Below are 25,469 nucleotides of genomic sequence, written 5' to 3' on the forward strand. Positions count from 1 at the left end.
TACTGTTAGGTCCCCAGAAACTTAATCATCTTGTAACCGGAACTTTTTCCTTGATCACGTACACACACACACACACACACACACACACACACACACAACCCTAAACTACTCTCTGTTTCTGTGGGTTTGGTGTTTTAGATTCCACGTGTGGGTGAGGTTGTGCAGTATTTGTCGTGGTCTGACTTAGCCTGGTCCCCCGGCAACCGTCGATGTTCCGTAAGTGGCAGGATTTCCATTTCTGTGGCTGAGTACTCTGTCGTTGTGTGTTCATACCACGTTTTCGTTTTCCATTCAGCCCCCTGCTAACTCTCGGCTTCCCTATCTTGGTGCGTAAAGAATGCTGCGGTGAGTTTGGGATTGTAGCTATCTTTCTGAGGTAGTGACTTCATTTCTTTCAGATAAACACCCAGAAGCGGAATTGCTGGATCATAGGATAGTTGTGTTTTTGAGTTGTTTCCCAGATCTGGCTGCACCGGTGTACCTTCCACCGCTGGTGCCTAGGGGTCTCTTTTCTCCACACCTTGGCCAGAACGTGTTTCTCCTGTAGTTTTTCCCAGTGTAATGTTTTTCTGTGTTTCCATGTCACTTGAGATGAATTCAGTTCGTGGAAGAATGAGGCTGGGGGCAGTTCAAGTTCCCCTGCTTTGGGGTCGATGGTTTCCTTCTGCAAGTCCCGCAAAAGGTCTGGCTGCAGCAGTGCTGGGAGCTCTGAATGGACCCGGCCCTAGCCCCCCAGGCCCACCCCCTCTGCTCGCCCAGGATGGTTTTACTGTTTTATTGTTGAGCTAATCAGCATGGAAGGGCGTGTGCAAAGGCTATCTTGGTAGTTGTTTGCTTTGAGAAGCGGGGTCAGGAAGGAATACTTTGTACCTTTCTTCCTGGAAAGTTCTTTTCGGGTGAAGGATTGGTTCCCAAGCCTGTTTTGACCCCAGAGGGAAGTTGATTCAGGCGCTGGCAGGAAGGGACTCTAGTGTAGCCCAGGTCATGGTTTATGTTGTCCTGCTGTGACTAGATGAGGCTGTGCTTCAGGAAACCCAGGCTTCAGGGACCTGAAGGCAGGCCGAGTGGTTGCCTGTCACTGGGCGGATCTGCCTCGGTTTCCCTCCAGCTCTGGCAGGGCTCACGCCTTCCCTTGTGCAGTTAACAGCCTGCCCTCGTCCTGTCCTTTGTTGAAGGGGGAACTGAAGGAGGAGAATGTAGATGTGCTGAGTTTCCTGGCGTGAGTCTTCCTGTTGAGTCATTGCCTTACTCTTCTGTGAAACGCATCTACAGTTTTCCCTGCTCACTGAGCAGTGTTTTCATTTCATGAGTCCTAGCTTAAATTCATTGGTGGCTTTATAATTCTAGAACTGAGGGATCTTGGACATTCAGACTAGGGAGCTCTAACTTACCTAACTGCACCAGCAGCTCCAACAATGCATCCTGTTTCTACTGGTGGTACTAATTCCTGTAGTATTTTCTGTTTTCAGAATCCTTCACCGTTGGAGTTCCTGCTGTGGCACAGTGGGTTAAGGACCTGGTGTTGCCACGGCTGTGGCATAGGTTGCAGCTGCAGCTCAGATTCAGTCTGTCCGGGGAGCATTCATATGCCACCGGTACAGCCAGGAAAAAAATCGTGTAGCATAAAAAAGAAAACCAAGAGTCATGTGTGGGGGAACCCCGGTGAAGTTAGATTGCTGTACTCTGCATCTCAGATGAAAAGCCCATTTCAGAAAGCATGGGTTAAAAATCTAAGATGCCTAGCATTGTGTGACATAGGAGACCAAACAAAGATAAACTTGAGGACGGAGCCCCAGTGGAAGGGATGAGCTGGGGAGGCGAATGCCCCTTCTGCACACCGGGAGGTTCCCACGTCCACTTCTGAGGGTCTTTTCTGCGTGTGCGGTTGTGATCTCTGGTCTCTGAGGGCATTTTGGAGGGAATGGAGGGAGGCAGGAAGCTCTCTCGAAGTGTCCAGCTGGAAATGTTCTCCTAGGGGCTCATTTACAAATTGCTGGAGGTGCGGCCTCCGACCCTGCCCAGGGCTGATGGATGGCTGCGAGCGTGGTGTTTGGCGTCGTATTGACACAGTGGAAGACGGATGCCTCTTTGATCAAAGGGAGACCATTAGGGCATGTTTCGGCTGGTGGAACTGAAGAAACTCCTTCTAGAGAGAGTAGTTACACGCCTCCTGGCCCCCTGGCCTGCTGCTCGCATCTCGATGAACAGGACTCAGATGTGGCCGCTCGGTGCTGTGGCCTCTGCCGAAGCCAGCTGTGTGGAGGCTTGCTCTCAAGTGGCTGCTTTCTCTGAGTTACTCAGTGCATTGCAGAGGCATTCTTTCCGGGAAACCTCAGCATGTCCTGGGTTCTGACCATCTGTGAGGTCACGACGGTTTATCTCTCTCCTGGCCCCCTCCCTCCAGGGCGTCCTGGGCTCTGCCTTTCCCTGCAGAGGTGGCCAGCCTGGTGGGATGGTGGCATGTAACCTGAGAGTGACCATGCAGGAAGCCCCCTCAGCTAAGCGCCTCCCGCTGCACCTGAAGTGGCTTGATCGCTTGGGGCTGGGCAAGTGGCACGGGAGAGACGGGGCCACGGGAAAATAGCACATCTGTTGATGGGAAGCGTCACAGAAGTGGGTTGTTCCTCATGTGGCAGGACCAGGGAAGCTAGGTTAAAAGATAAGATTTTGGAAGTGTGGTCACTTCTCAGCTTTTAGCTCATAAATTCTGTTGCTGTTCCCTTTGCTTATTGGAGCTTTCCACCCTTCCCCTCACCTCCCACCCAGTTTCACACTTTTTTAAGGTCATGTAGAACTTTTGGACTCTCTCCTATTTCTTTCCCTCTTTTCCCTTTTTGTTCTCTGTCCTTCTCTGTCTCTCTCTATCTCTCTCTCTCTGTCTCTCTCTCTCTGTCTCTCTCTCTGTCTCTCTCTCTCTCTCTGTCTCTCTGTCTCTGTCTCTGTCTCTGTCTCTCTCTCTCTCTCGGCTCCACCTGTGGCACATTGAGGTTGCCAGGCTAGGGGTCTGATTGGAGCCACCACTGCCTGCCTCAGCCACGCCAGATCTGAGCTGCATCTGTGAGCCACACCACAGCTCACAGCAACCCACCAAGATCCTGAACCCACTGAGCGAGGCCAGGTATCAAACTTGCAACCTCACGAGTACTAGTGGGGTTTTTACCACTGAGCCACAGCCGGAACTCTGTCCTTCTCTTTTGTACTGTCACACAGAGATAAGTGGAGCTGGGTCATGCTGAGGCCTTATGATGGCACCCGCGACAGATCTGTGGGCTGTGGCCTTCTTGGGAGGGGATAAGCTGACCTGTGGCTGTATCATTTCCTATTTGTAGAAAATGGGCTCGAGCAGGAGGGATTAATGAAGGGTTTAATTGAACAGGAAGTCTTTCAGCCCTTTGGAGTTGCTGCAGTGATGCGTACCGCTTGGGTATTAGGTATGAGAGGTTCTACTTGTCTCGCGCTGTTTCCTGGAACTCCGTGGGGATCAGACCTTGTCAGGGCACTCGAATGTTACAGACCGAAAGGGCGTAATAGTCATTTGCAGCACTGGGTAGAGGGGAGGCTTGTTTGGGTCTCTGCACACCACCAGTCTTGCCTTCTGCTACTGGCCTTGCTCAAATCCTTTGGAAATCCTTGGAGCTATGTTTATACCGTCTCAGCAAATGCAAATACAGTATTTCTGGAAAGCGGGGATAGGTGACTCAGTTTATTAATGGCTGGGTTTTGTTGGTTAAATGGCTGTAAGGTAAATACTTGATGACAATGCCCCTTCTGCCTCTGGGACTGACTTTGTCCTCTTGGTGAAATTCTCATTTGGGAATTAAGGGAGGTCTAGTCAGAAAACCTTCTCTCCAGACCCCTGAGAAGGTTCTTTGAGCCACGCACAGTTTCTGTGGTGGATGTGTGTGTCCTGCAGACATTCTGTGAGTCTCTGCTTGTCATCTGCTGCCACCCGCAGACATGACGCTTTTCCACTGGGTGCTCGTCCCTGATGTCAGATGGAGGGGCTGTGGGTTCTCAGCCTGGGACTTCCACAAGGCTGAAGAGGACGCGCTGGGGGGACTTTTATACCCTCAGCCCCCCTTTTATGGAGGTGTCTGAGGTCCCGGGATGAGTGTAAATGTGGGGGACTGTTGCCCTGGAATCGGCCTCCATTCTCCTGGCCGGTCTGGTTTGATGCAGCAATGCCATTTGGAAGGAGGTTTCTGCTTCCTGGTCTGACCTCGTGCAACCTCGAATGTTGGTAGAAATTCAGTGTCGCTTTTGGGTATGCTAGGTATTGTCAGAAAAGAAAGTGATTTCTCGGAGTTCCTGTTGTGGTGCAGCAGAAATGAATCCGACTAGGAACCATCAGGTTTCGGGTTCAGTCCCTGACCTTGCTTAGTGGGTTAAGGATTCGGCGTTGCCATGAGCTGTGGTGTAGGTCGAAGATGTGGCTTGGATCCCATGTGGGTGTGGTGTGGGCCAGCAGCTGTAGCTCTGGTTTGACCCCTAGCCTGGGAAACTCCATGTGCCGCAGGTGCGGTCCTAAAAAGCCACAACAACAACAAAGAGAGAGAGAGAAAATGATTTCTATGCCATGGCTTCTTTTGCCTCCTTTGAATTGATACAATTTCCAGTGTTTTTATTTAAACTTCTGTCCCCTGTTGTGTCTGCTGGATCTGTCATGGCAGCCTCCAGTGACGGTGAGCCTGGGCTGAGTCTTGAGTCTGGATGCTGCCTGAGCACCTGTTTTCCATTGGGAGAACGTCCCATTACTCCAGGATCACAAAGCACAGACAGTAAAAAGGAGGATGATGGCTCTTCCTGTATTCGTTAGTGATTAGCAGATTCTTTAATTATGATCATGTGTCCTCATCTCTTGGCAGTTGTCATAAAGACCTAGACCTCTTTGATAAACATTCAGGAAGAGACCCTGTGTGGACGTGAGCATCTCTGCCATGGGACAGACTCTCACTCAGCACTGGGTTGGTGGTAGCCTCATTAACACCCATATGTTGCAAATGACACGTGATTATGTTCAGCCTGCTAAAGAAGTTTCTGTCGGAGTCCTCCATGATTCTGAGTGAAGGAAGCATGTTAGAACATAGTGCCTTGCTTTAATTTTGCCTTTTCTTACTTTTCTGAGTGGTACTAAATCACTTTTGAGGGAGGGATGTATTTCAGAAAACAGTCCAGTGGATTTTAGCCCTAGGTATATTGTCAGCATATAAAATGTTGAATTGTGAGTTGCTGTTTATTTTCCATAAGCAGGCAGGGAACTTGAGTTGTTCCTTATTAGCAAAGGGTATTGCTAATAAAATTGTTCATCTCCTACTTGATGTAAACCGTGGCTGGTTTCTTAGCTGGTGTCAGATTTTAGCGCACTCCTAAAAATTGGTTAATGCTTAGACTTGTCATAAATGTGTGAAAGTCAGAATTCCCCCTTTTCTTCAGGGCCATCCCCAGACTGGTGACTGAAGACTCTCTACTGCCATCTATTGGTGCTTGTTGGCTACTTCATGGGATTTCCAGTGGGTGGGGAAATTGTCCAGAATCCCTTTTCTATTTGCCAGCCTTTAAATATTACAGTCCTTCCTGTCCTAGAGGCAGAGGATGTGAGAAGCTGAAGGAAGCCTACTCCGTATCTTTCAGGGACTCATTGGCCTTCTGAGCACTGCCTTTGTGCTTTGGTCTGTCCTGTGATGATGAAGTTTCGAATCTTACCCATTGTGCAACTCCGTGGAGAATGTTTCTGGTGGCAAAGCCCTATAGGATCGACTCCTCAGACTGCTTCCGATTCTGCTGGATTTTTTTTTTTTTTTTTTTTAAATGAATGAGCTGTGCAGCATTGCAGGATGAACTTCTTGTTTTAACTTTTGTTAAAGAACGAAGGAAAATGTGGTTCTTGTCTCCCGGAGTCATTCACTTGTCCCAGCTGTCGTCTCTGCCAGGATTTGAGGAGTTCTCTGGCAGTGTGCAGCCGGGTATTGAGTAACCTAAAATTGAGAAACTGCTAGGGGTTTTGTTGAAATAGTATTTTTAAAAACAAAATTGGCAGCCCCATCTGAAGAGAGAATAGAAAGACAGATCAGCATTTCAACTGGCTCTTTGGGGCTTTTACAACTGAATGTACTTTTGATAATTTGTTCACACCTTGTAACTACAATAGTGTATTAGGAATTTCTTTGGCCAGATCCCGGCTGGATTAAGATTTTAAACTTCCATGTGTTGGCCCTCTGACTTGTGTTACCTTTTTTTTTTTTTTGCTGTAAGATACAGTTTTTGCTCAAGACCGCCCTGAACCCAGCAGTCTTTGTGGAGAAGAGCATTTGCAACTCCTAGATCCTGCAAATGGTTTGGAGTTGGAGTCCTGAAAAGAAGATTATGCTGCCTTGAGGTGCCAAAACTGGTGGCTTTCCACTGGTGTAAGCTATAGCACATATGACACTTGTGACTGACAGAACAAAAGGGCTTTGTTGCCGCTTTAATTGTTGATTAATGATGATCCGTCTCAAATTTGACATGGTTGCTTTCTAGAACACAAAAGAAGTCAATGTCAAATACTTCCTTGATCATGACAGAGTCAGGGTTTCCAGGCAGCCTTGGTTCTTTGACATTTCAGGATGCTGCATCAGACTTTAAAACAAAACAAAACCAAACCCCACATAATGGCACCATTTTATTAGCGGGATCAGAAGTGGTTCTGCATTTTACTTCTCATACCAGGTGTGTGGGTTCACCTCTAAACCCTGTTTGTCTGGGGAAGATGCAGCATGTGTCTTGCAGATATTTTGTGCTTTTGCTCTTCTCCTTTCTCTCTGATGCCTGCTTTCTGAGGGAGTGCAGTATTTGTGAGCCATTGGAATGTCTTGCGGGGGTGGTGATGGTGTTGGGGTTGCAGTGCTCGCCTTCTCCTTGGCGTTTTGGTGATGAGTATATTTCTAAGTGGTTCGGTTAGCCTTCCTCAGGATATCTCGGCGTTTTGAAGGAAGTTCAGGTGTTTTTTAAAATGAGTGATTTTAATCGGAAGGATTAGGTCCTAAGGAAGCAGCGTATAGATGATATTGTTGTTAGTCGTTTAAGGGAATTATGGAACAGCTTTTGGAATTGTGCCATCTTTTAAAAACATCTCTATTTTATTTTTTTTTTTTCCAGCCCTGCCTTCTGACGTGCAAGGCAGCATACGTATCTCACAGTCTGAAAGTTAACATGTTTGCTGTTTTGCCTGACAACCTGTAGTTAGGAAGAAGCAGGCGCTAGTAGTCTTTAGCAACACAGGCATTTTGGAGATGTAGGTTTTTATTTCCTGCTTGGCACAGGCAAAAAAGATCAGTACTGGAATTCTAAACGAAAGATTCGTCTAGAATTATGAGATCATGATGCAGGAGGAATTATTCTTACAGGAATTACTATATTCAGGTTTTATAGGTGAAATCAGAGAAGATGGGAGCTAGAGTGGGCCTCAGTTTTTTCCTTTTCATAGAGGAGGTCGGTCCCCGCTACCCCCCATCGCCTGTCCCCTGAGGAAATAGAGGCCCAGCTTGCCCAAGATGACAAGTTCATTGAACCAAAGCATCCAAGTCTTTGTGATCCCACAGTCTCTTCCTGTATCTCTCTGACCAAGCAGAACTTGATAAAGATTTGTATTGAAGGGATTCAACCAAAAAATACTTCCTTTAGGTAAATCGGGTGAATAGCAAACTTTTCCTCTAAATAGCTGACTCTGTAATTTAATTAAGACAAGTGCTGCAAATATTTAACATCCTGTGGTTTTTAGAGTAAACAAACGATTTCATCTGTTGCTATGGAAAGCAAGAAATGAGGCCTCTGATCCAATATGGCGAGATCTCCAGAAATACCATCAAGGAGGAGTTCCGGGTGACAGACCTCTTCTCTGGGAGCCTCTGACCTCCCTTTTCTGCGTCTGGGTGAAGTCCTCCCACCCCAGGAGACAGACACCCATTGTTACCGAGTTGCCTGGAGTTGGTTTCTGCTAGTCGCCTGGTGCCCTTGAGGATGTGTTTATTTTCTCTTGACTATACAGGATGTTTACAACCATCCTTTGTGGTTGGCCCACAACTGCACTTGCATTTGAATTTGGTGGGCAGCTTGCCCTAGGCAGGGGATATCCCCTGCCCGACCCCCTACAACCTCACTCACACACACACACACACACACACACGCACGCACGCACGCACGCACGCGCGCACATGCACGCACACACACTTGTTTCTTTGACTAGCTGCCAGGTTTGTACTGTGTGTGTCTGGGGGTTGAATAAAGTGGGTACTTATTTAGGGGATGGAAACACAGGAAATTTTTTTTTTTTTCCCCTTTTTTTGAGTAAGCCTTTCAGCAAGTTGGCAAAGCTTCAGGCCCAGCTCCCACACCGGCACAAAGGGCCTGGCTATGCTGGTCACTCTGCATTTGCCAGACACTTGGCGTTGTCTTTTTTTGAATGAACACACATTCTGCCCTCCCACTTCCCACACATGCACTGCTCTTTGTTTCCAATTGGGATTGGGATGCCATCTAAGTAATTGGATTTACCAGCTTACGTTTTTAATATTGAATATTAAGTTAATAAGATGGTCTTTGGGCATACATTTCCCTCCACGAGGACCACCTGGGCATTGCTTTACACCACCCGGCCCTCTCACTCCTGCTTTGTCCTGCGCCCTCCTTGGGTTTGTAAACTATCAAAAATCCTGGACAGAAATGGAATTTAATTAACCTAGAAATTGCTGCTGTGCCATACTTAGGGCTCCCCCAGAGATGGAGCGTACAGATAGCAATGAGCTGGTTAGCTCTGCTCTGTAGATGACCCCAGAGGAAACCTGGAGACACAGTGCCACCCCCTCTCGAGGCCGGTGATGGCAGGCTGCCCGGGCAGCTTCGCAAGGCAGGAAGGGGCGCGGGGGCGGGGGGCACAGAGAGCGTGTCACAGAACGACATGGTATTTGGCATCGGACTCGCTCAGCTACCAGTGGGCTTTCTTCACAAGCCCCGTCTGGTGAGTTGTTTGCGAACTTGGAGAATAGTGGTAGTGTTTATCTTGGTCTGCTGCTTTATTCCTGTAAAGGTGCTAAGCTTTTTTTTTCTTTTTACCTGAGTATGAAATGTATTTGAAGATGATATGTTTGGGTAAAATTTTAACTGATTCAGTAAGTGAAACATTCCTTTGGCTGTGGCCCCTGATGCCACCTAACCGAAGGCTTCTTCTGTGTCTGGGGTGTGGGGGAGAAAAGAGGAAAAAGATGGAGGGGGGCTCCCCCTCCCACCAGCAGCTTATCTGGAAGGACAGACAGCGCTGGGCTCTTGTGCGTGGGTGAGGGGCAGGACCCTCCCTCTGGGCCCTGCAGGTCGTGGCCCAGGGACGGCTGTGCTGTGTGAGGGCAGACACGTGGAACACAGCGGCGCGGCGTGCCTCGGGGTGGGCTGGTGCCCGCTGCGGCCGCCCCAGAGCCAGACCCCGACCTGAGCTGGCTTTTGTTAGATGAGGCTCCTCGTGGGCAAGGAGCTCAGGACGTTCTTTTATTTAAAAAATTTTTGGTGCATTTTTAGACTTGGAGTGTAGTTGATGTATGTTGTTTGGTATTAGTTTCAGGTGCACAGCAGAGTGACTCAGTTATAGGCATAGGTTTTCTTTTTTCCCCTGTAGGTTATGACAGATCGTTGAGTAGAGTTCCTTGTGCTGCACAGTGGGTGCTTGGTAGTCACCTGCTTTAGATACCCTGGTGTGTGTATGTGCTGTTCCCATCCTCCTAATTTATGCCTCCCCCGGGATGGTGGTGCGGGTAGAAGTTGTGCCCACGTGGGCAGACTCTTAGTGACACTGAATTCCATTTGATCTCTGGGGATACTGGGATGGCCAGTATCTTTCCTGGGAGCAGAACCACAGGCCTCTCCTGTTGCCATTGGGTCTGTTTCACATCCATCCAGCTGTCTCCGTGCCACCGCCGGGTCGCTGCCGCGTCTGCCCCTCTGCTCCACAAACGTGTAATTCCTAAAGGATGAAGGAGGCCGGGGATTGTTCACAAATGGGACCAGTGTGGCCTTCCTGCCCTTCCATCCTGGCCTCCACGGAGGGCTTACCCTTGGCACACGCCAGCACATAGGTGCGGAAATGGGCCACAGTGAGGGGACCGCAGGACAGCCCCCTCTGTAGGCCACCAAAGGGCTGAGGCATGCCATGGGGGTGAGCCATAAGTCATGCTCTTTGAGGATGGCTCAGTCTCTCTGAGGAGGTGACTTCTGAGCAGAGACAAGGAAATCGTGATGCCGCACAAAGCAGCAGGCTGGAATGTTCCCCGCCCTGGGCTGTGGGGAGATGCAGCCATGGTGAGATAAAGAGGAAGAGCATTGCAGCCAGGGTGAACGTCTGGAATTAGCAGGTTCCCCTGGGAACCTTTGCGTCTATCCCAGCAGCACTTATTTCTGCATAAAGCGACACTCGTGGGGATCAGGTCAGTAAAGGGGCTTTGATTTGGATGCCTTTCCCCCACTCCTTTGGGGGCATCTCGGATTCACACCAGGCAGCCGGCGGAGCTTCGTTATGACTGAGTTACCCCCGGGTTCCTGGAGGAGGGGCCCCCAGATGGTCTGAGACCCGGTGAGGTACTCAGACAGCAAGCTCTGTGTTCTCCCCCACTGGCTGTCTCAGCTCTTTGTCCTTTAATTCGCATGCACACATTGAAACCATGGAGGGAGAGTAACACCTCGATTTAATCTGACACCACTTCTGTTTCCTCACCCTCACTGCCCCCCCCACCCCCCCACCCTAGACTTTAACACACTGTAAATAAAAGGTTATCCTCGGTGTATTTGTTCATATATAAATGTATTTACTCCTTTCTTCCTCTGTGGGTTTAAGTTTCTTTGGCGGTCTGGAGAGTTTGGTTTAATTAGTTTTATTGACCTTCCTGGCCTGAAGGGGTCCTTTGTAAGGGAAATTTCTTACTCTGTCAATTAATGAAACACCACCAACCACCAACGCAGAGGTGAGTCACGCCCCACCCACTGCTCCTGTGGTTTGTGTGAGGGACCCTCTGAACTTTCTGCCTGCTGGCTTTTCTCTCTGTTAGCAACGTGTTTTTTCTCTGTGTTAGTCCTGGTTAAACGTAAGACCAAAAGGCTTTGGAGCCCCCCCGCCCCCTCCACGCATTCTGCTTCTTTTCACCCCCGCCCCCAGGAACCCCACACTCTCCCCACTGCTAACCCCATGATGGCTCTGGACTCCCTCGGTTCAACCTAAATTTCCACTTGGAAAGCTGTCTCTGTTCATGGAATGGAGGGGGTTCTTGGTGGAGGGGCGGGTGGCTGCCACCTTGCAGCCGAGTGCAGCCCCTCCCTCTTCAGCCCTTGGTGGGGCCTGACCTCGCCTGCCCTTTCCTGCGCTGTGTCTCCGTCTCCGTCTCCGTCTCCGTCTCCGTCTCCGTCTCCGGGGATGCAGTGGTTCAGCGCATCTGGACCTCCCACCCCTTTCTGCACGGGCTGTAAATACATACCCTGATCTCCTCCTGTCAGGCCTTCTAGAATGAATCACCTGTCCCGCAAACAGACCTGCACAGCTAAGAGTGCCTTCTTCAGGGATTTGGCCTCCAGGTGGTGTCATTCAAATTCTCTCGGGGCCAGCAAAGCGGTCACACCTTTGTAATCCCCCAGGACTCTGCCAAACCACAGACCTGCCCTTTCTGTGAAGCATGAGTCTTCTGGCCTCTTTTAAAACTATTGGTTTGTCTTGTTCTTTAGTTTCTGCTTTCATCTGGGGCTCACAGATGCTTAATCACTTGGGAGCTTGGCTTATTCCTCTGAGCGGTAATTTATTTTACTGCCACTTTTTAATCTGTTATGCTCTTATTTTTCATACCCTTCCTGAGAAAGTCATCAGGCAAAAAGTGCTTTTTATTTGAACAACGGTCGGAGCATTTATCTTTGAGTTTCTGAAATTGTAGACTATTTCGCGGTGTCCTCCTTTGTCTGTGTTGCATGTTTGTCTTTCATTCAGGCTGTGCCGGCTTCTCATGATAGGTGGCATTTGTTGTTGTTGACTTTGGAAAAAGCTGTAAACTGGGCATCCTCTTCACATGCGGTCAGTATTTCTGTAAAGTCGCTTTAATGCTCAGAATGTGGGTTGTGTCCATTAGATGAAGATGTATGTAGACATCATGAAATTGCCAGTTAAAAGCCCTTTTTGGTAGGAACACTCATGGCAGGCTTTTGTTTTTTAACAAGGAGGGAAGGGTTGGTGGTGACGAGAAGTTTTATTGGAAGAGGAGGGTGGTTCTCTTGGGGTCCATCCACCTGCCGGGGCGGTGTTGGCGGGAACTTGTTGGATTCCTGTCTCCTCTCCTTTCTCTGAAGTGATGCTCCTCAAGTCAAGGACTGCTTGCTGCCTGGTGCCCTGAGTTGAATACAGAAATTGGGGGACGCAGTGAGAACATGGAAACAGTGAACAGAATGATTTTTATGTCTGTTGAATCTCATAATAAATTTGAGTTTGTAGTTTATGTCTTTCATTTCACTCTTTCCCCCTACAGTAATCATCTTATAAAAAACAGCCGTTTGCGGTAGCCCGAAAGTCTAAGGGGTGAAAAAGACCCAAGTGCAAAACAGATAGTTTGAAAAGCACCCTTCTTAAGTCTCTCAATCAGACCGCCCCCCATCTGATCCTCCTGGAAGGTCATTCATCTGGGCTTGGTGGCTGTCCCAGCTCATACTTCTGTTCACTTGTCTTGTATACAGTCAGTTGATTACAAAAAGGGGTATATATATAAAAAAAGGCAGCGTTCTTTGTTCCTCATGACACTGGAATGGGGCATTGTTTTATTCCCTTACCATTTACAACATTTGGGATTTCTGTTAGTCATTTACCTTTCCAACAGTACTTTGCTGTGTGGCTCTTTCCCTTTGGTGGTTTTGTATGCTCTGAAGTGTTCCTGATTAGCTGTGCCTTTGGGAGATTTTAAGGACAGTGGGTTGTTGCCCATTTAGTAAGCAGCGATCATGCTGTTTCCCCTTTGATGAGATGTTGCTTTGTTTCAGGAGTGTGACCTGTTATTCAGGAGTGTTTTGATGTAACGGAGGCAAACATTGAGTCTGGGCAAGGCACAGGGGAGGGTAAACCTTTTTTTTTTTTTTTTTTTTTGACTTTTTAGGGCCATACCCGCAGCATACGGAAGTCCCAGGCTAGGGGTCGATTCAGAGCTACAGCTGCTGGCCACAGCAACACGGGATCTGAGTGTCATCTGCAACCTACAGCACAGCTCACAGCAATGCTGGATCCTTATCCCACTGAGCAAGGCCAGGGATCAAATCCGAGTCCTCATGGATGCCAGTTGGGTGTGTTCACGGCTGAGCCACGACAGGAACTCCAGGAGTAAATGGAAAGGAGCTACATTTTAAAAAGTAGGGTGTGTGCGTGTGTGTGGTTATTTTGTTAAATACCGGAGTGCTGACTTCAGATATTAAGGTATCTTGAGCATCAGCAGCTGAAGCTAGCTTACTATGTTACATCATCCCAAGGCTAGTTGAGGGAAGACTTCCTCTTCGAGCTTTCGGAGTATAAATGTCCATAATACTCAAAGCAGCCTTGAGTTGGGGTGGCATCCGCAGTCCCACGCAGTGATGGACTCCACTTTTGGGGTTCTAATCAGATCGATTTAAAGTCCTGAGTCATGGGGCTGCTTTTTGGTTCTTGTTTCTCCTCAGATGTTTCTTGAGCATCGTTATGAGCAGGGTCGGAGAGATGGGTTTAACGTAGGATACACATAGGTTCACACCCTCAAAGGTGCTTACTTTCCATTAGGCATTGAGAGCTGGAAAATTCGAGGAAGAGCTAATAGGAGGCAATTTATGATAAAGGTCAAGTCAGTTATACAGAAGGTCAGCATACTCAGGCAGAGCAGGGAAAATTACTCTTTGGCTCCGGCATTAAGAAGGAAGTAGAGAAACCGATCCAGGATTCATTAGGATTCAAATTAATAGAACGTCTGACACGTAAAATTGTGTACATGAACCATGTCTGGTTAAGGAGATCTAAGTTGTGATTTGTAGACACTGAGTGGGGAAGTTAGGGGTCGGTCGCTATGTAGGATGGTAGGGAAGAGACCCGAAATGGGTTAGGGCAGGTGTTTAGAATCCCTGAGTGAAGAGTTTGGACTTTGCGTGTAGGCAGAGGGGGTAACCCATCATTGGGTAGTGAAGGAGGGGGTTTGAACAGACAAGTGAAAAAGGCTTTTCCGCCCCCCCTTCATTTCAAGCTTTAGTTAGCGTAGTGAATTTGTGTGGCTGAATTGGAGTCAGAGGAGCTTGGGGTGAGGGGGGAGGTCCAAGCGACAGGCCAGGGCAGACCTGGGTGGACACAAATATGAAGGCACCTGTGCTTGTGTTGTGACAGTGTCATTTTAGAGCAGAGAATGCTGAATAAACATGGCATCTGATTGGCGTTTTCTCATCACAGTGGGCTCAAAGTGCAAAAGCCATCAATCCCATGTGTGCTGTTTTGGAAATACCCAGGCACACGTGTGGTTTGGGCACAGGTATGAGCCTTATATGCACACGTGCACACAGGCTCGCGGTGTATGTTTTGTATCAGTGTGTACAACATAACCCTTTAAGCAAATTGATTGCCCTTTAAAGCAGGCTCATGCTTTATGAGAGTGTGAGAGAGATACAGATCCTTACTTAGAAAGAGTTTGCTTGAAATAGGCTGTCCCTCTTCCCTTTTGTGTCATGGTCTTAAGGCCACACATAGATCCAGCTCTTCTAATCTCTGCTTAATTTTGTTTTAATTTTCCTTTGCGTTCACAGGCCCAGGCTGCAAGCACAAAGGAAGTTCGCTCAATCCCAGCCGAATAGTCCCAGCACAACTCCAGTAAAGATAGTGGAGCCATTGCTACCCCCTCCAGCTACTCAAATCTCTGACCTCTCTAAAAGGAAGCCTAAGACAGAAGATTTTCTTACCTTTCTCTGCCTTCGAGGTAAGACAGTTTCCAGTTTGGGGAGAGCAGCCTGGTTGAAAGAAAAGGTACAAGGCTGTCTCCAGGGCATGGTCTCTGCTCCACACATCTGTGAATTCCCAGCCTGATGGGAGGGAGGGAGGGAGAGGGGAAAGTGAGAAATTTCACCAAGTATTGAGCCTCTTGCCTTCTCTTTTGGTTTGACTCTTGAATTCGCTTTCTTGGCCGCTGAGCACACAGTGTCACCGTGAAAGTTGTAATTTTCATAATTACGCATCCTTTTAGGACGCCCACCATCCCATCACACATGTGCTTGGCTAATGTGGCCTTTTTTTGGGGGGTCAGCGGGGGGAAGTCGGGGGAGTTGTGGATGGGTACAAAGTCCCATCGTCAAGCTTCCTGAGGTCTGGAAATTGCGCCCCTGCTGACTGAGGGTCCGTTCCCCTTCCCTGCTCTTCTGCTTGAGGAAGAATGACCGTGCCTTCTAAGTATGGTCAACAGTGGGAATACTGGTCTGTACATATGCACAGGCCCAAGGTGCTGGTGGGGATGCAGCTCTGGCATGAAGGGTGGGTTTGGCCTTACCTGGCTCACTTTGGGGAGAGTGTTTGCTCTGGGAACTGAGTTCACTTTGGAAGGACACAAAAGATGGTGAAAGAAGTTGAGGCCTCTGTGCAGCCCCCCCCCTCCCCCCCCGCCTTTTTTTTTTTTTTTTCCCTTCCCCTTTTGGCAGGAGCATCTCGGAAGTGAGTTTTGGTTTCTCTCCCTGTGCCCTGTTTGGGGCACAAAATTTCAGTCTGTCCTGTGATGGACAGTGCCCACGGCGACCACTTGGATTAGGGTGGGTCTGTCAGGCGTCTCCACTGTATGCCGAGCCTTTTCGGCCTTATAAGTATTTCATGGGGAGGCTCTTTGAAACTCTGTATTCCATTTCTTCACGAAACTCGATTGACTCATTTGTTGGTGTCTGTAGGGACTCACTTCCTGTCTTCTTCAAAGGGCTGTGATCTGTCACTGTCGTTTATTTTGATGTTTCAGATGGGACCCTCTTCCCCGGGCTCTCTTGCCCTTTGACATGTCCCTGCTGTCCTTCCTTCCCGCTCCCCGGCACAGCACCATGTCCAGGCTCATGCAGAACAGTCCCTCCCTCTGCACTGGACGCGGCCCTTTCTCTGGGGGAGCCCGGGACACAGCTGCTCTTTGGAAGCTAGGATCACAGGCGTGAGGTGTGCTCATAGCTATTGGAGTGGAAATGGGGTGTGTGTGTACACTAGCGAAGGCATGGATGTGCACATGGACACGCGTGCTCATTTAGTGTGTATAGCTGTGTCTCTGGGTCTCTTAAAATCCAGTACCTTGAGTTTTAGTTTAGCCCTAAGGGGTTTCCTTCTGGTTTTCTTTTTTTTTCTGTATCAGACTTAGGAATGCTGGCTCCAGGTATCTGTGATGTGTTTATTTGATCCCTCTTTTCCAGTGGGCCACCCCTCCCCCAACGGAGCCCCGGTTCTGACTTTGGTCCTTTCCCCGGGGCGGACTGCCCCTGTGTGAACCCTGCTCTGGCTCTCACACCCCACTCAGGCCTCCTTCCTCACCCTACACCTGCCCCCCAGTGCCTGCCAGTTAGCTTTAGGACTGCGGGCTGGGGAAGAGCAAATGAAGGGCCGAGCTTCCTGTTCGCTGTTACAGGCTATTGCTAGTCCTCTCCCAAGACGTCAAGGAGGAGAATGCTGTTTCAGTGTGGATCCCTTGGCCTTCCCCAAAGGGGGATGGGGTGGCCGGCCTCCTCCTGGCATCTCCCTTGGCTTTGCCGTGGCTCCTTGCCAGTCTAGTGATCCTCGATGGGTGGAGGGGGAGAGGGTTAGCTGTGAAGGCTGAGAAGGACCAGCAGGGCGTCAGGCTGCCAGGGTGTGGTGTCCTGAGGGAGGGACCAGCTGCTCAGAGGAAGGAGTTTGAGCCAGAGGGATTTGTATCTTTCAGGGGTCAAGGGTCATCATCCGTAGGGTGGAGCTCAGGTAAATAATTAAAGCTCAGCGTGGGTCACACTCTCCTTTTGTGTCTTTTTAATGCCCCTGGGGCCAGGCCTTATTATTAACTCTGGGCTCTAGGGAGATTGCCCGATCTTGTTCTATTAAGATATCAGGGAACTGTCTTACGGATTATGGAATTGAGTTATGAAAGTTTTTTTTCCCTGTTGGCTGGGTGTGGCTTTTAGAGAGGAATTTGTGTCGTTCTATACCTACATATGCATTACTTCCTAAAATCATATTTTCTGTGGTTTTGGGTGACTTGGAGAGGGCCCTACTAGAAGAAGCATGCTTACCGCTCAGGTGAATGGCACCTGGGGAGAACATTACCTCCTGCCCAGCTCTCACGCAAGAGAAGCGTGTCTTTTCACAGACACAGTTTCTTTGACTTGTCAGATGGACCAAAGGTTTCAATAAGTGAAACCTAAGAGATGGTTAAAATGATGTGAAAAAAATGCCCTTTGGCTTGGAAGGTTATTCTGACGTTTATGAGCCAGGCAATAAAATAGTTTTTGTTATTTGTTTCTATTTCTTGAAGATTTTTATTTTTTCTGTTATAGTTGATTTACAGTGTTCTATCAATTTCTGCAGTACAGCAAGGTGAACCAGTCATATATGTGTGTGTGTATACATAGGCACACACACATTCTTTTTCTCATATTATCTCCATCATATTCCATCACCAGTGACTAGATAGAGTTCCCTGTGCAATACAGCAGGATGTTACTCATTTTTAAATGATATGTGATGGGGTTTTGACACAGCACATTGCATTCTCGTACTCTTTTTCTGTTCTTTTTAGATGTAAGGTATTAAAAGTGTTGGGGCATCTTTATTTATTTATTTTTGTTTTGTTTTATATTTTGTTCTTTTTTGGCCTTACCCATGGTATGTGGAAGTTTCCAGGCCAGGGATTGAACCTGCACCACAGTAGCAACCTGAACTTTGCAGTGACAAGGCTGGATCCTTAACCTGTGAACTCTGAGATCTCTTTCTTTTAGAAACCATGGCTTGGAGTTCCTGTCATGGCTCAGTGGTAACGAACCCAACTAGGATCCATGAGGACACAGGTTCGATCCCTGGCCTTACTCAGTGGGTTAAGAACCTGGCGTTGGTGTGAGCTGTGGTGTAGGTTGAAGATGAGGTTCAGATCCAGCATTGCTGTGGCTGTGGCATAGGCTGGCAGCTATAGCTCTGATTTGACCCCTAGCCTGGGAACTTCCATATGCTGCAGGTGCAGCCCTAGAAAGACAAAATAAAAACCATGGTTTTGTGAGGTCAGCTATGTTCATCTGACATGGCATTTCTGAAAGCGCCAAATGATCAGTAATTCACTAAGTAGTGTACAGTCCTGGAAATGTGATGGCTTTGGTGGCATTAGATGGCATGTTTTAATATACAATTGCTTAAGTTAATTAAAACTCCTATTTTGAAGTGTACAAGGGTTAAATAGATGATCCCTGTTGTAGTGGCAGTTTAATAATTGTCTTTCAATTTCCACTGAAGAAAAATGAGATGTTAAACTTTTTTAGCGTTAAAAGTATTTCATGTTCCTCTAGGGAAGATCAGCAGAAAGAATGAAGAAACAGACTCCCCCAGATAAAAATCCCCTTTGTCCAGTCTCCCAGAGGCAATCACTGTGTGCCATCTCCTTGGTGAAAATATTACTAAGCCGTCTCTGGGCATAATCAGACAGACAGACAGAAAGACACTCCTCTTCCCCAGTGGGATTGCATTACCTTTTTATTTTTGCACACTGCTTTTCCTGTTACACAGAGTCATATAAATACCCTCTCCCTGTTGTACATGTCTCATTTATCTAATTCTTTGTTTATATGTAAGTTATTTCTAACTCTGGATATCGAGTGCTGGTGACACCTGTCCTCACTTAAGTCTTGGCCTTATCTGGAATCTTCACAGGCAGAGCTGACAGGTGGGAATTGGGTTCACATTTTCATACCTGCATCCTAGTTCTTTCCTCATTTTTGTGGCAGGTTCTAAGCAAAACAGAGCTTGTCTGAACCCCAAACTTTATGTTCGGCTTCTAGGAGCCCAGTCACTCCATCACCGCTGGGTGACGCAGGCACTGTTTGGGTAAAGAAGGCAGTCTTGCTAAGCTCAGTATGGGTAGGAACGGAAGCCTGGCTACAGACACCATAAAGGAATCAAGCACCTGGCTGTGATGTTAGTTGCCAAGGATTATGGATCATTCTTTTCTTCAGTCCCTAGTTATTACCATAATAGTCTCAGCACTAATTTGGAATATGGACGAGAATAACTCTGGAGGCTGAGGGCAAGATAGCAGTGGGGTTCATTTAGCCTCGGTGTGGTTATCCATTGGTGACACCCGGTGGGCCGAGACCCAACCTTCTCCCCACAACTCTCTTATCCCAGTGAAAACCTGGGATGGGTGCAAAACCTGTACTGTTAATAATTCTGGGATTACCGTGTGCATGTCAACACACCGACCAGTCATTCAGGGATAAGAAGCTTTAGAGATTTTAAAAAAATCTGTTTGAAGGCACGCAGAGATCTTTCTGTTAAGTTTGGCAGGGCTCTCCCTTCTCCTTTTTAATATCATGACCTAAAATCTCCAAAGGAAAGCAAGAGTTTACAGTGCAGACGGCCGGAAGTGTTTGCCTGCGGTGTATTTATCTTTAAATGGCTGCTTTGAAGCCCGCCCCCCCCCCCCCCCCAAGTCTCCTGCCAGAGGCATAATTAACATCCTTCCTGGGTATGGGCCTCTGGGAGGAGGGAAGGGGCGTGCCCCCTGTGGCCTGGCGAATCGTACTGCCCCTGCATTTTCTGTCACTGGTCTCGTTATTCTTAATGAGTTCTGTCGTCTTCTCTTTGTTCTGACTATGATTATTAGCAGATAAAAAAGCCTAATCCAGTAGAGCAGTGGTAGGTTAAATGATTCTCTTATTTATGTTTTTCTCTTTATGAGGCACTACAAACAAGGGGCACCCCAAAGGGGATTCCTGAAAATACACCTACTCGTGATTCTTCCTTCTGACCGTGGGTCACAGTCCCGCGTCACAGTGGCCGAAGAAGAGCCCTGTTTTGGAGGAATTACCCTCTCAGTGGGGCCAAGCAGTGCTTTCTGCTTGGAGACTGCTTTCCTTTTGTTTCTCAAGTCTTAGAATCTTCAATGATCTGCTGCCATTCAGTTGCCAGCTTATTCAGCAAGCCTTTATTGCACCCTTTGTATGTGTTAGCTAGACACCTAGAAAACAGCGTAGGGACCGGAAAGCATTGTCGGTGTGCTGGGCGCAGCAGACCCTAAACACACGCCAAGGCCAGGGTAGAGGGAACCCGTGGGGAGCAGGAAGGAGACATCGCCCTGTGCTGGACCCTTTGGGCTGGCCTCGGGCAGGATGGGACCTGGGAGCTGGCTTTGTGGAAAGCGAAAGTTCTGCAGCAGCCCCTGCCACGGCCGGCCTGGTGTTGGGCTTGTGGCTTGGAGGCCCCTTGTTAAAGCAGGGAGGTCAGATGTGGCAGATTGTCTGGACCCTGGGCTGGATGTTAGGGCTTCCTTCCCTGAGGTTTTTCAGCTGAGACATTTAGTGAGTAAGATGATCCTGGCAGCATCGGACAGTGGCTCCAAGGACACCTATCCCGCAGGTTACTGTAGGGATACAGGCAGATGGTGAATGATTCTGGGGCATCTTGGGCAGGTGACTTAAAGCATTCTCAGCCCAAGTGCCCTCATTAGCAAAATGGGTATGTGGTTAGCACACAGTTGCCGTGGAATTAAATTCTCGGGTACGAGACGGGGCCGGATGCTGCATGTAGCCATCACTGTGGGCTTAACCTACTTAACTTCTACCCATCAAATTTAGGCGGAAGAAAAGGGAGAGGAGCCGCCTTCTGTTTGAAATTGGCGGGGGCGGGGAGGGGCGGTCTGAAATCGAGCCGAGTTGAATGCTTGTGCATTCACAGCCCTGGAATTTGCTCTGAAGGGAATTTGCTCTGAAGGCCGTTGCCGGTGGTATCACCAAGGAGCACGTATTTTGACCAGGACTGGCATTGGGTACTGAGTAAGTTCTAAGTAGGGCAAATGTAGAAGCCTGGGGGGTGATTGAGAGGTCCCAGAATGAAAGGGGATTAACCTGCTAGAAAGCAGTTAAGTAGTCCTCCAGTTGCGGGAACACGGTGGCGCTTGCAGTGAACTTCCTGAGTGAAGTGGGAGCGCTCTACGTACCTGAACCCTTGGGGGAGGAAGGCCCCCGGCACAGTGGTACACACCTTCTTTTGGGGGGATCCTTTTGAGAGGTGTCACATCTTAATTTTTGGGAGTGGTAACAAGACAGATGTAAAAGATGTACTCTCACCGCCTCGAGATCACGCCGGCTACCCTCCCTTTTCTCCAGGTCAGACAGGCCTTATGTTCCTTGTTCGCTTGGTTTTCCAGTAGAGTCCGTGTTCCTTGGCTGAGTTGTGCTGAGCAGGCAATTTACTTGCCAGGATAGTTTATCAGACTAGTTATAAAGAAATATGAAACCACTGAATCCTTAAGCACCAAGCAGGAGAAGAATGGATCCCCTTTAATTGCTCTGTGACCTTGATCAGTGGTTAAGACTCTAAGACATTTTGCTCAGAGGACTGGCCCGGCTCCAGGCTAGCTGGCCTCTGACCAGGCTTTGCCGTCCCTGAAGCAGGCACCCTTCTGCCCCTGGCTAGTGGCTGCTGGCATGGATTCAGCATCCTTCTCACCATGGCCTCTGGCCTTCCCCTTAGTTTCTGGAGATTCCCTTAGTATTTCTTGGCCTTTCTGAAATCTGTTTAGAGAAGGTATATGGGGGGAAACACCTGGAAATACGGGGAGTCCTGTTTTGTTTGTTGAGCACCTTACTGGCAACCGACAGCACTAAAGCCATAAATATCTGTGTCCCAAAGGCATAGTGCCCCTTCCTCCTGTATTTGTGTCTCTGTTAGGATTTGTGGATGCTTTCACGGTGGAGAGAGCACAGACTTTGGTGTTCAGATAGCATCTGTGTGGCTGTGATGAAGTTATTTCTGACTTTTTAATTTTTTTAATTTTTTTGTCTTTTTAGGACTGCACGTGCAGCATGTGGAGGTTCCTAGGCTAGGGGTTGAATCAGAGTTGTAGCCCCTGGGCTACACTACAGCCACAGCAGTGTGGGGTCCAAGCCGAATCTGTGACCTACACCACATCTCATAGCAATGCCAGATCCTTAACCCACTGAGCGAGGCCAGGGATCAAACCTGCAACCTCATGGATACTAGTCAGATTCCTTTCCACTGAGCCGCGATGGGAACTCCTGACTTTTTCTGCTTCTGCATGCAGTGGGTGGGTTGAGCCCACCGTGGCTACTGTGCATTCATTTACCGTGAGGTGTAAGAGACCTCATTGCATTTGATTGGATGTGTAATTTGTGTATGTTTCAAGCTGCGGTACAGACAACATCATGGGACAGGTAGTGAGGAGATTATTCCAGCTCTTAATTAAACGTTCCTTTTTCCTTGCTGTCATTTGACATGTCAGGGGGGCTCTTGCAGAGGGACACATGCCCTGACGTGGGGCATTTCCTAAAGGTGGGGTCAGACAGGCGCACCTGAGAGCAGGTCATGAAGGTGGGTGTGGGCTGCTGAGGTGACAGTCATGTCATCACTTCCTCCCTGTTCCTGAAAAAAGACTCATGGGCTGAAGCTTTCCGTCTCTCATAAGGCATCACTCTGCCACCTGTTTCTAGGTTCCAGAAATTCTAAATGTTGAGTTCATTTTGTTTCCATCCCTCCCCCATCCCCCCACCCCCGCCCCCGCCACCTTCTGGTCACCAATCTGCTAACTTTCCTAAATGAGGCAAATAGAGAGGAAACCAGTTGCCTTTGCTCTTACCTGTGGAAAGGGACAGCCTGCTTTTATAATTGTGAGTTTTTCGCTGCAGCCACGTATCTGCCTAATCATGGCACTGAAGTGTGGGTGTTTACAGTACAGCTTTTCATGTGTACCTCGCAGCCCTTGGGGTCACCACATTCCTTGTGTCTGAAGCCATTCAGGTCATTGTACAGACAGGTAAACTGAGTCTCCTGACAAGTGGGCCCAAGACTGCCGGGCTGAGGCTTCCTCCTGGATGTTTCAGTGATTGGTACCGTTTTGGGGGTGCGTGTACAGAAAAGGAGAGCCGTCCTGGGGCAGGCGTTGTTGCCCAGGCTCCTCCTTAGCCCAGAAAGAATTGGCGCTCCTGTTGTGTTTGGCCATTGGCTGGATGGCTGTTCTTTGAGCCCTGCTGCTTGTGTCCATGGCGGTGCCAGGAATGACGTTAGCCAAGTGTTAAAATTGTCATGATACTAACTTGCCTTTTTTTTTTTTTTGGAAACAACCCAAATGTTTATTTTTATTTATTTTTTATTTTTACTGGGCAGAATACACTGTGAAAATTATCACAGTGTTATATTTATTTTTATTACTCAATGAATTTATTACATTTATAGTTGTACAATGATCACCACAATCCAATTTTATAAGATTTCCATCCCACAACCCTAGCGCATCCCCCCACCCCCGCAAACTGTCCCCTTTAGAGACCATAAGTTTTTCAAAGTCTGTGAGTCAGTATCTGTTCTGCAAAGAAGTTCCGTCTGTCCTTTTTGCAGATTCCACATGTCAGTGAAAGCATTTGATGTTGGTGTCTCATTGTATGACTGACTTCACTTAGCATGGTAATTTCTAGGTCCATCCATGTTGCTAAAAATGGCGGTATTTTGTTCTTTTTAATGGCTGAGTAATATTCCATTGTGTATATGTGCCACATCTTCTTGATCCACTCCTCTGTTGATGGACATTTAGGTTGTTTCCATGTCTTGGCTATTGTAAACAGTGCTGCAATGAACATTGGAGTACATATGTCTTTTCGAGTCATGGTTTTCTCTGGATAGATGCCCAGGAGTGGGATTGCTGGATCCAATGGTAGTTCTATGTTTAGTTTTCTGAGGAGTCTCCATACTGCTTTCCACAGTGGTTGCACCAATTGACAATCCCACCAACAGTGTACTAGTGTTCCCTTTTCTCCACACCCTCTCCAGCACTTCTTGTTTGTCGACTTTTGGATGATGGCCATTCTGGCTGGTGTAAGGTGGTACCTCATCGTGGTTTTGATTTGCATTTCTCTAATAATGCTAACTCACTTTTCTTGAGGACACATGATAATGATTTTCTATTGATGTAATGGAGAAAAGCCATTTAAATCATGAATGTGTACCACCTTGAAGAAAGCATTGCATGGATACAGCACATCATCTTAGGGCATAGGGAAGTGGGCGAGGTTTGGGAAGTCCTGGTGTCAGTTCTTCTTCCCTGGTACATTTTATTTTTATTTTATTTTTTTTGTCTTTTCTAGGGCCGCACCAGTGGCATATGGAGGTTCCCAGGCTAGGCGTCTAATCAGAGCTGTAGCCACCGGCCTGCACCACAGCTCACAGCAATGCCAAATCCCCAAGCCACTGAGCAAGGCCAGGGATCAAACCCACAACCTCATGGTTCCTATTCGGATTTGTTAACCACTGAGCCATGAGAGGAACTCCTTCCCTGGTATATTTTAAAGGCCAACGAGGAAGAGATTGAGGTCGTCCTTCATTGTGTTGGAGTCCTTTCACAGTCCCCAGGGCACTGGGCGTGTCCATGTGTGGGTGCACGTGTGTGCAGAGTGTGTGGCCATCTGGTGCGTTTGGGCTCCTGCTCCTCATACACAGTGGGGTTAATGGACCTCGGCAGTTGCACCCAGTTGCTTCTGTGACTCCAGTTTCAGGTTGGAACTCTCTGCTCTCTCCTCTTTCCCCTCCCTGCCCCTCCCCTCTAAAAATCAGTAAATTCTATCCCTTTCTCCCTTCCCCACTCCCTACCAGCTCACTCTTGAAGTTTTGTTTTTCACTTTAGTGTGACAGTAGGCACTGGTTCTTTCACTCTGTTCGTGTATCCTAACGATCAACCACTGAACACTCCAAATCAGGGGGCAGCCCAGAATTTATTAGGTTAAGCTACGGAGTTTGACTCCCAGCTAAGGGGCAGCATGAGGGAATCCCTTTAGGGTCTTTCCAAATTGAGCTGAGCTATGTTTAGCTTGTTAAGATAAAGAACTGGTCGGGGGAGGGAAGATAATGAGAAAGAGGGCTTGTATGTGTACATGATTCATGAGAAGAATCCAATTTTATAGAAACCACAGCCCAAATTAGAGAAAGCAAGCTTTTGGATTAAAATGATTTCTGTTGTGGTTGTAACATACCACAGTTTGATTTTTGTCCAGATGAAAACATTTGGTTTTCACTTCAGTAAATATTATGGAGACATTGCCAGCTAATTCTGAAAAGTAATGAAATACGGCTTTGGCAAAGCGCAGATGCGTTCTGCACTCCGATTCCACCGACTGATCCAAGTTCAGATTTTTTTTTCACGTTTGCTAATGCGCTTGAATAATCAGGAGAGAAAAATCTGCCTGCAATTTTAATAGAAGCCTGTATGTACTAAATACACGTATATATGAAG

At 48.0% G+C, this 25,469-nt stretch overlaps 1 protein-coding gene across 12 annotated transcripts in view; it reads left to right on the plus strand.

The window, feature by feature from the left end:
• Positions 1-25,469, plus strand: part of JARID2 (jumonji and AT-rich interaction domain containing 2) — a 243,130-nt gene that overhangs the window by 170,342 nt on the left and 47,319 nt on the right. For all 12 annotated transcript variants that reach the window (XM_084967451.1, XM_021100206.2, XM_084967454.1 and 9 more), the window contains one exon: positions 14,791-14,960. In XM_084967451.1, the coding sequence (XP_084823577.1) occupies positions 14,791-14,960 (170 nt within the window). The remainder of the gene's footprint in view (positions 1-14,790; positions 14,961-25,469) is intronic.

The sequence above is a fragment of the Sus scrofa genome, chromosome 7 (genome assembly GCF_054392235.1).
Source record: "Sus scrofa isolate SSC_HxYL_T2T_F1_AM1 chromosome 7, Sscrofa_HxYL_maternal_Yorkshire_Landrace_v2.0, whole genome shotgun sequence".
Classification (NCBI taxonomy): domain Eukaryota; kingdom Metazoa; phylum Chordata; class Mammalia; order Artiodactyla; family Suidae; genus Sus; species Sus scrofa.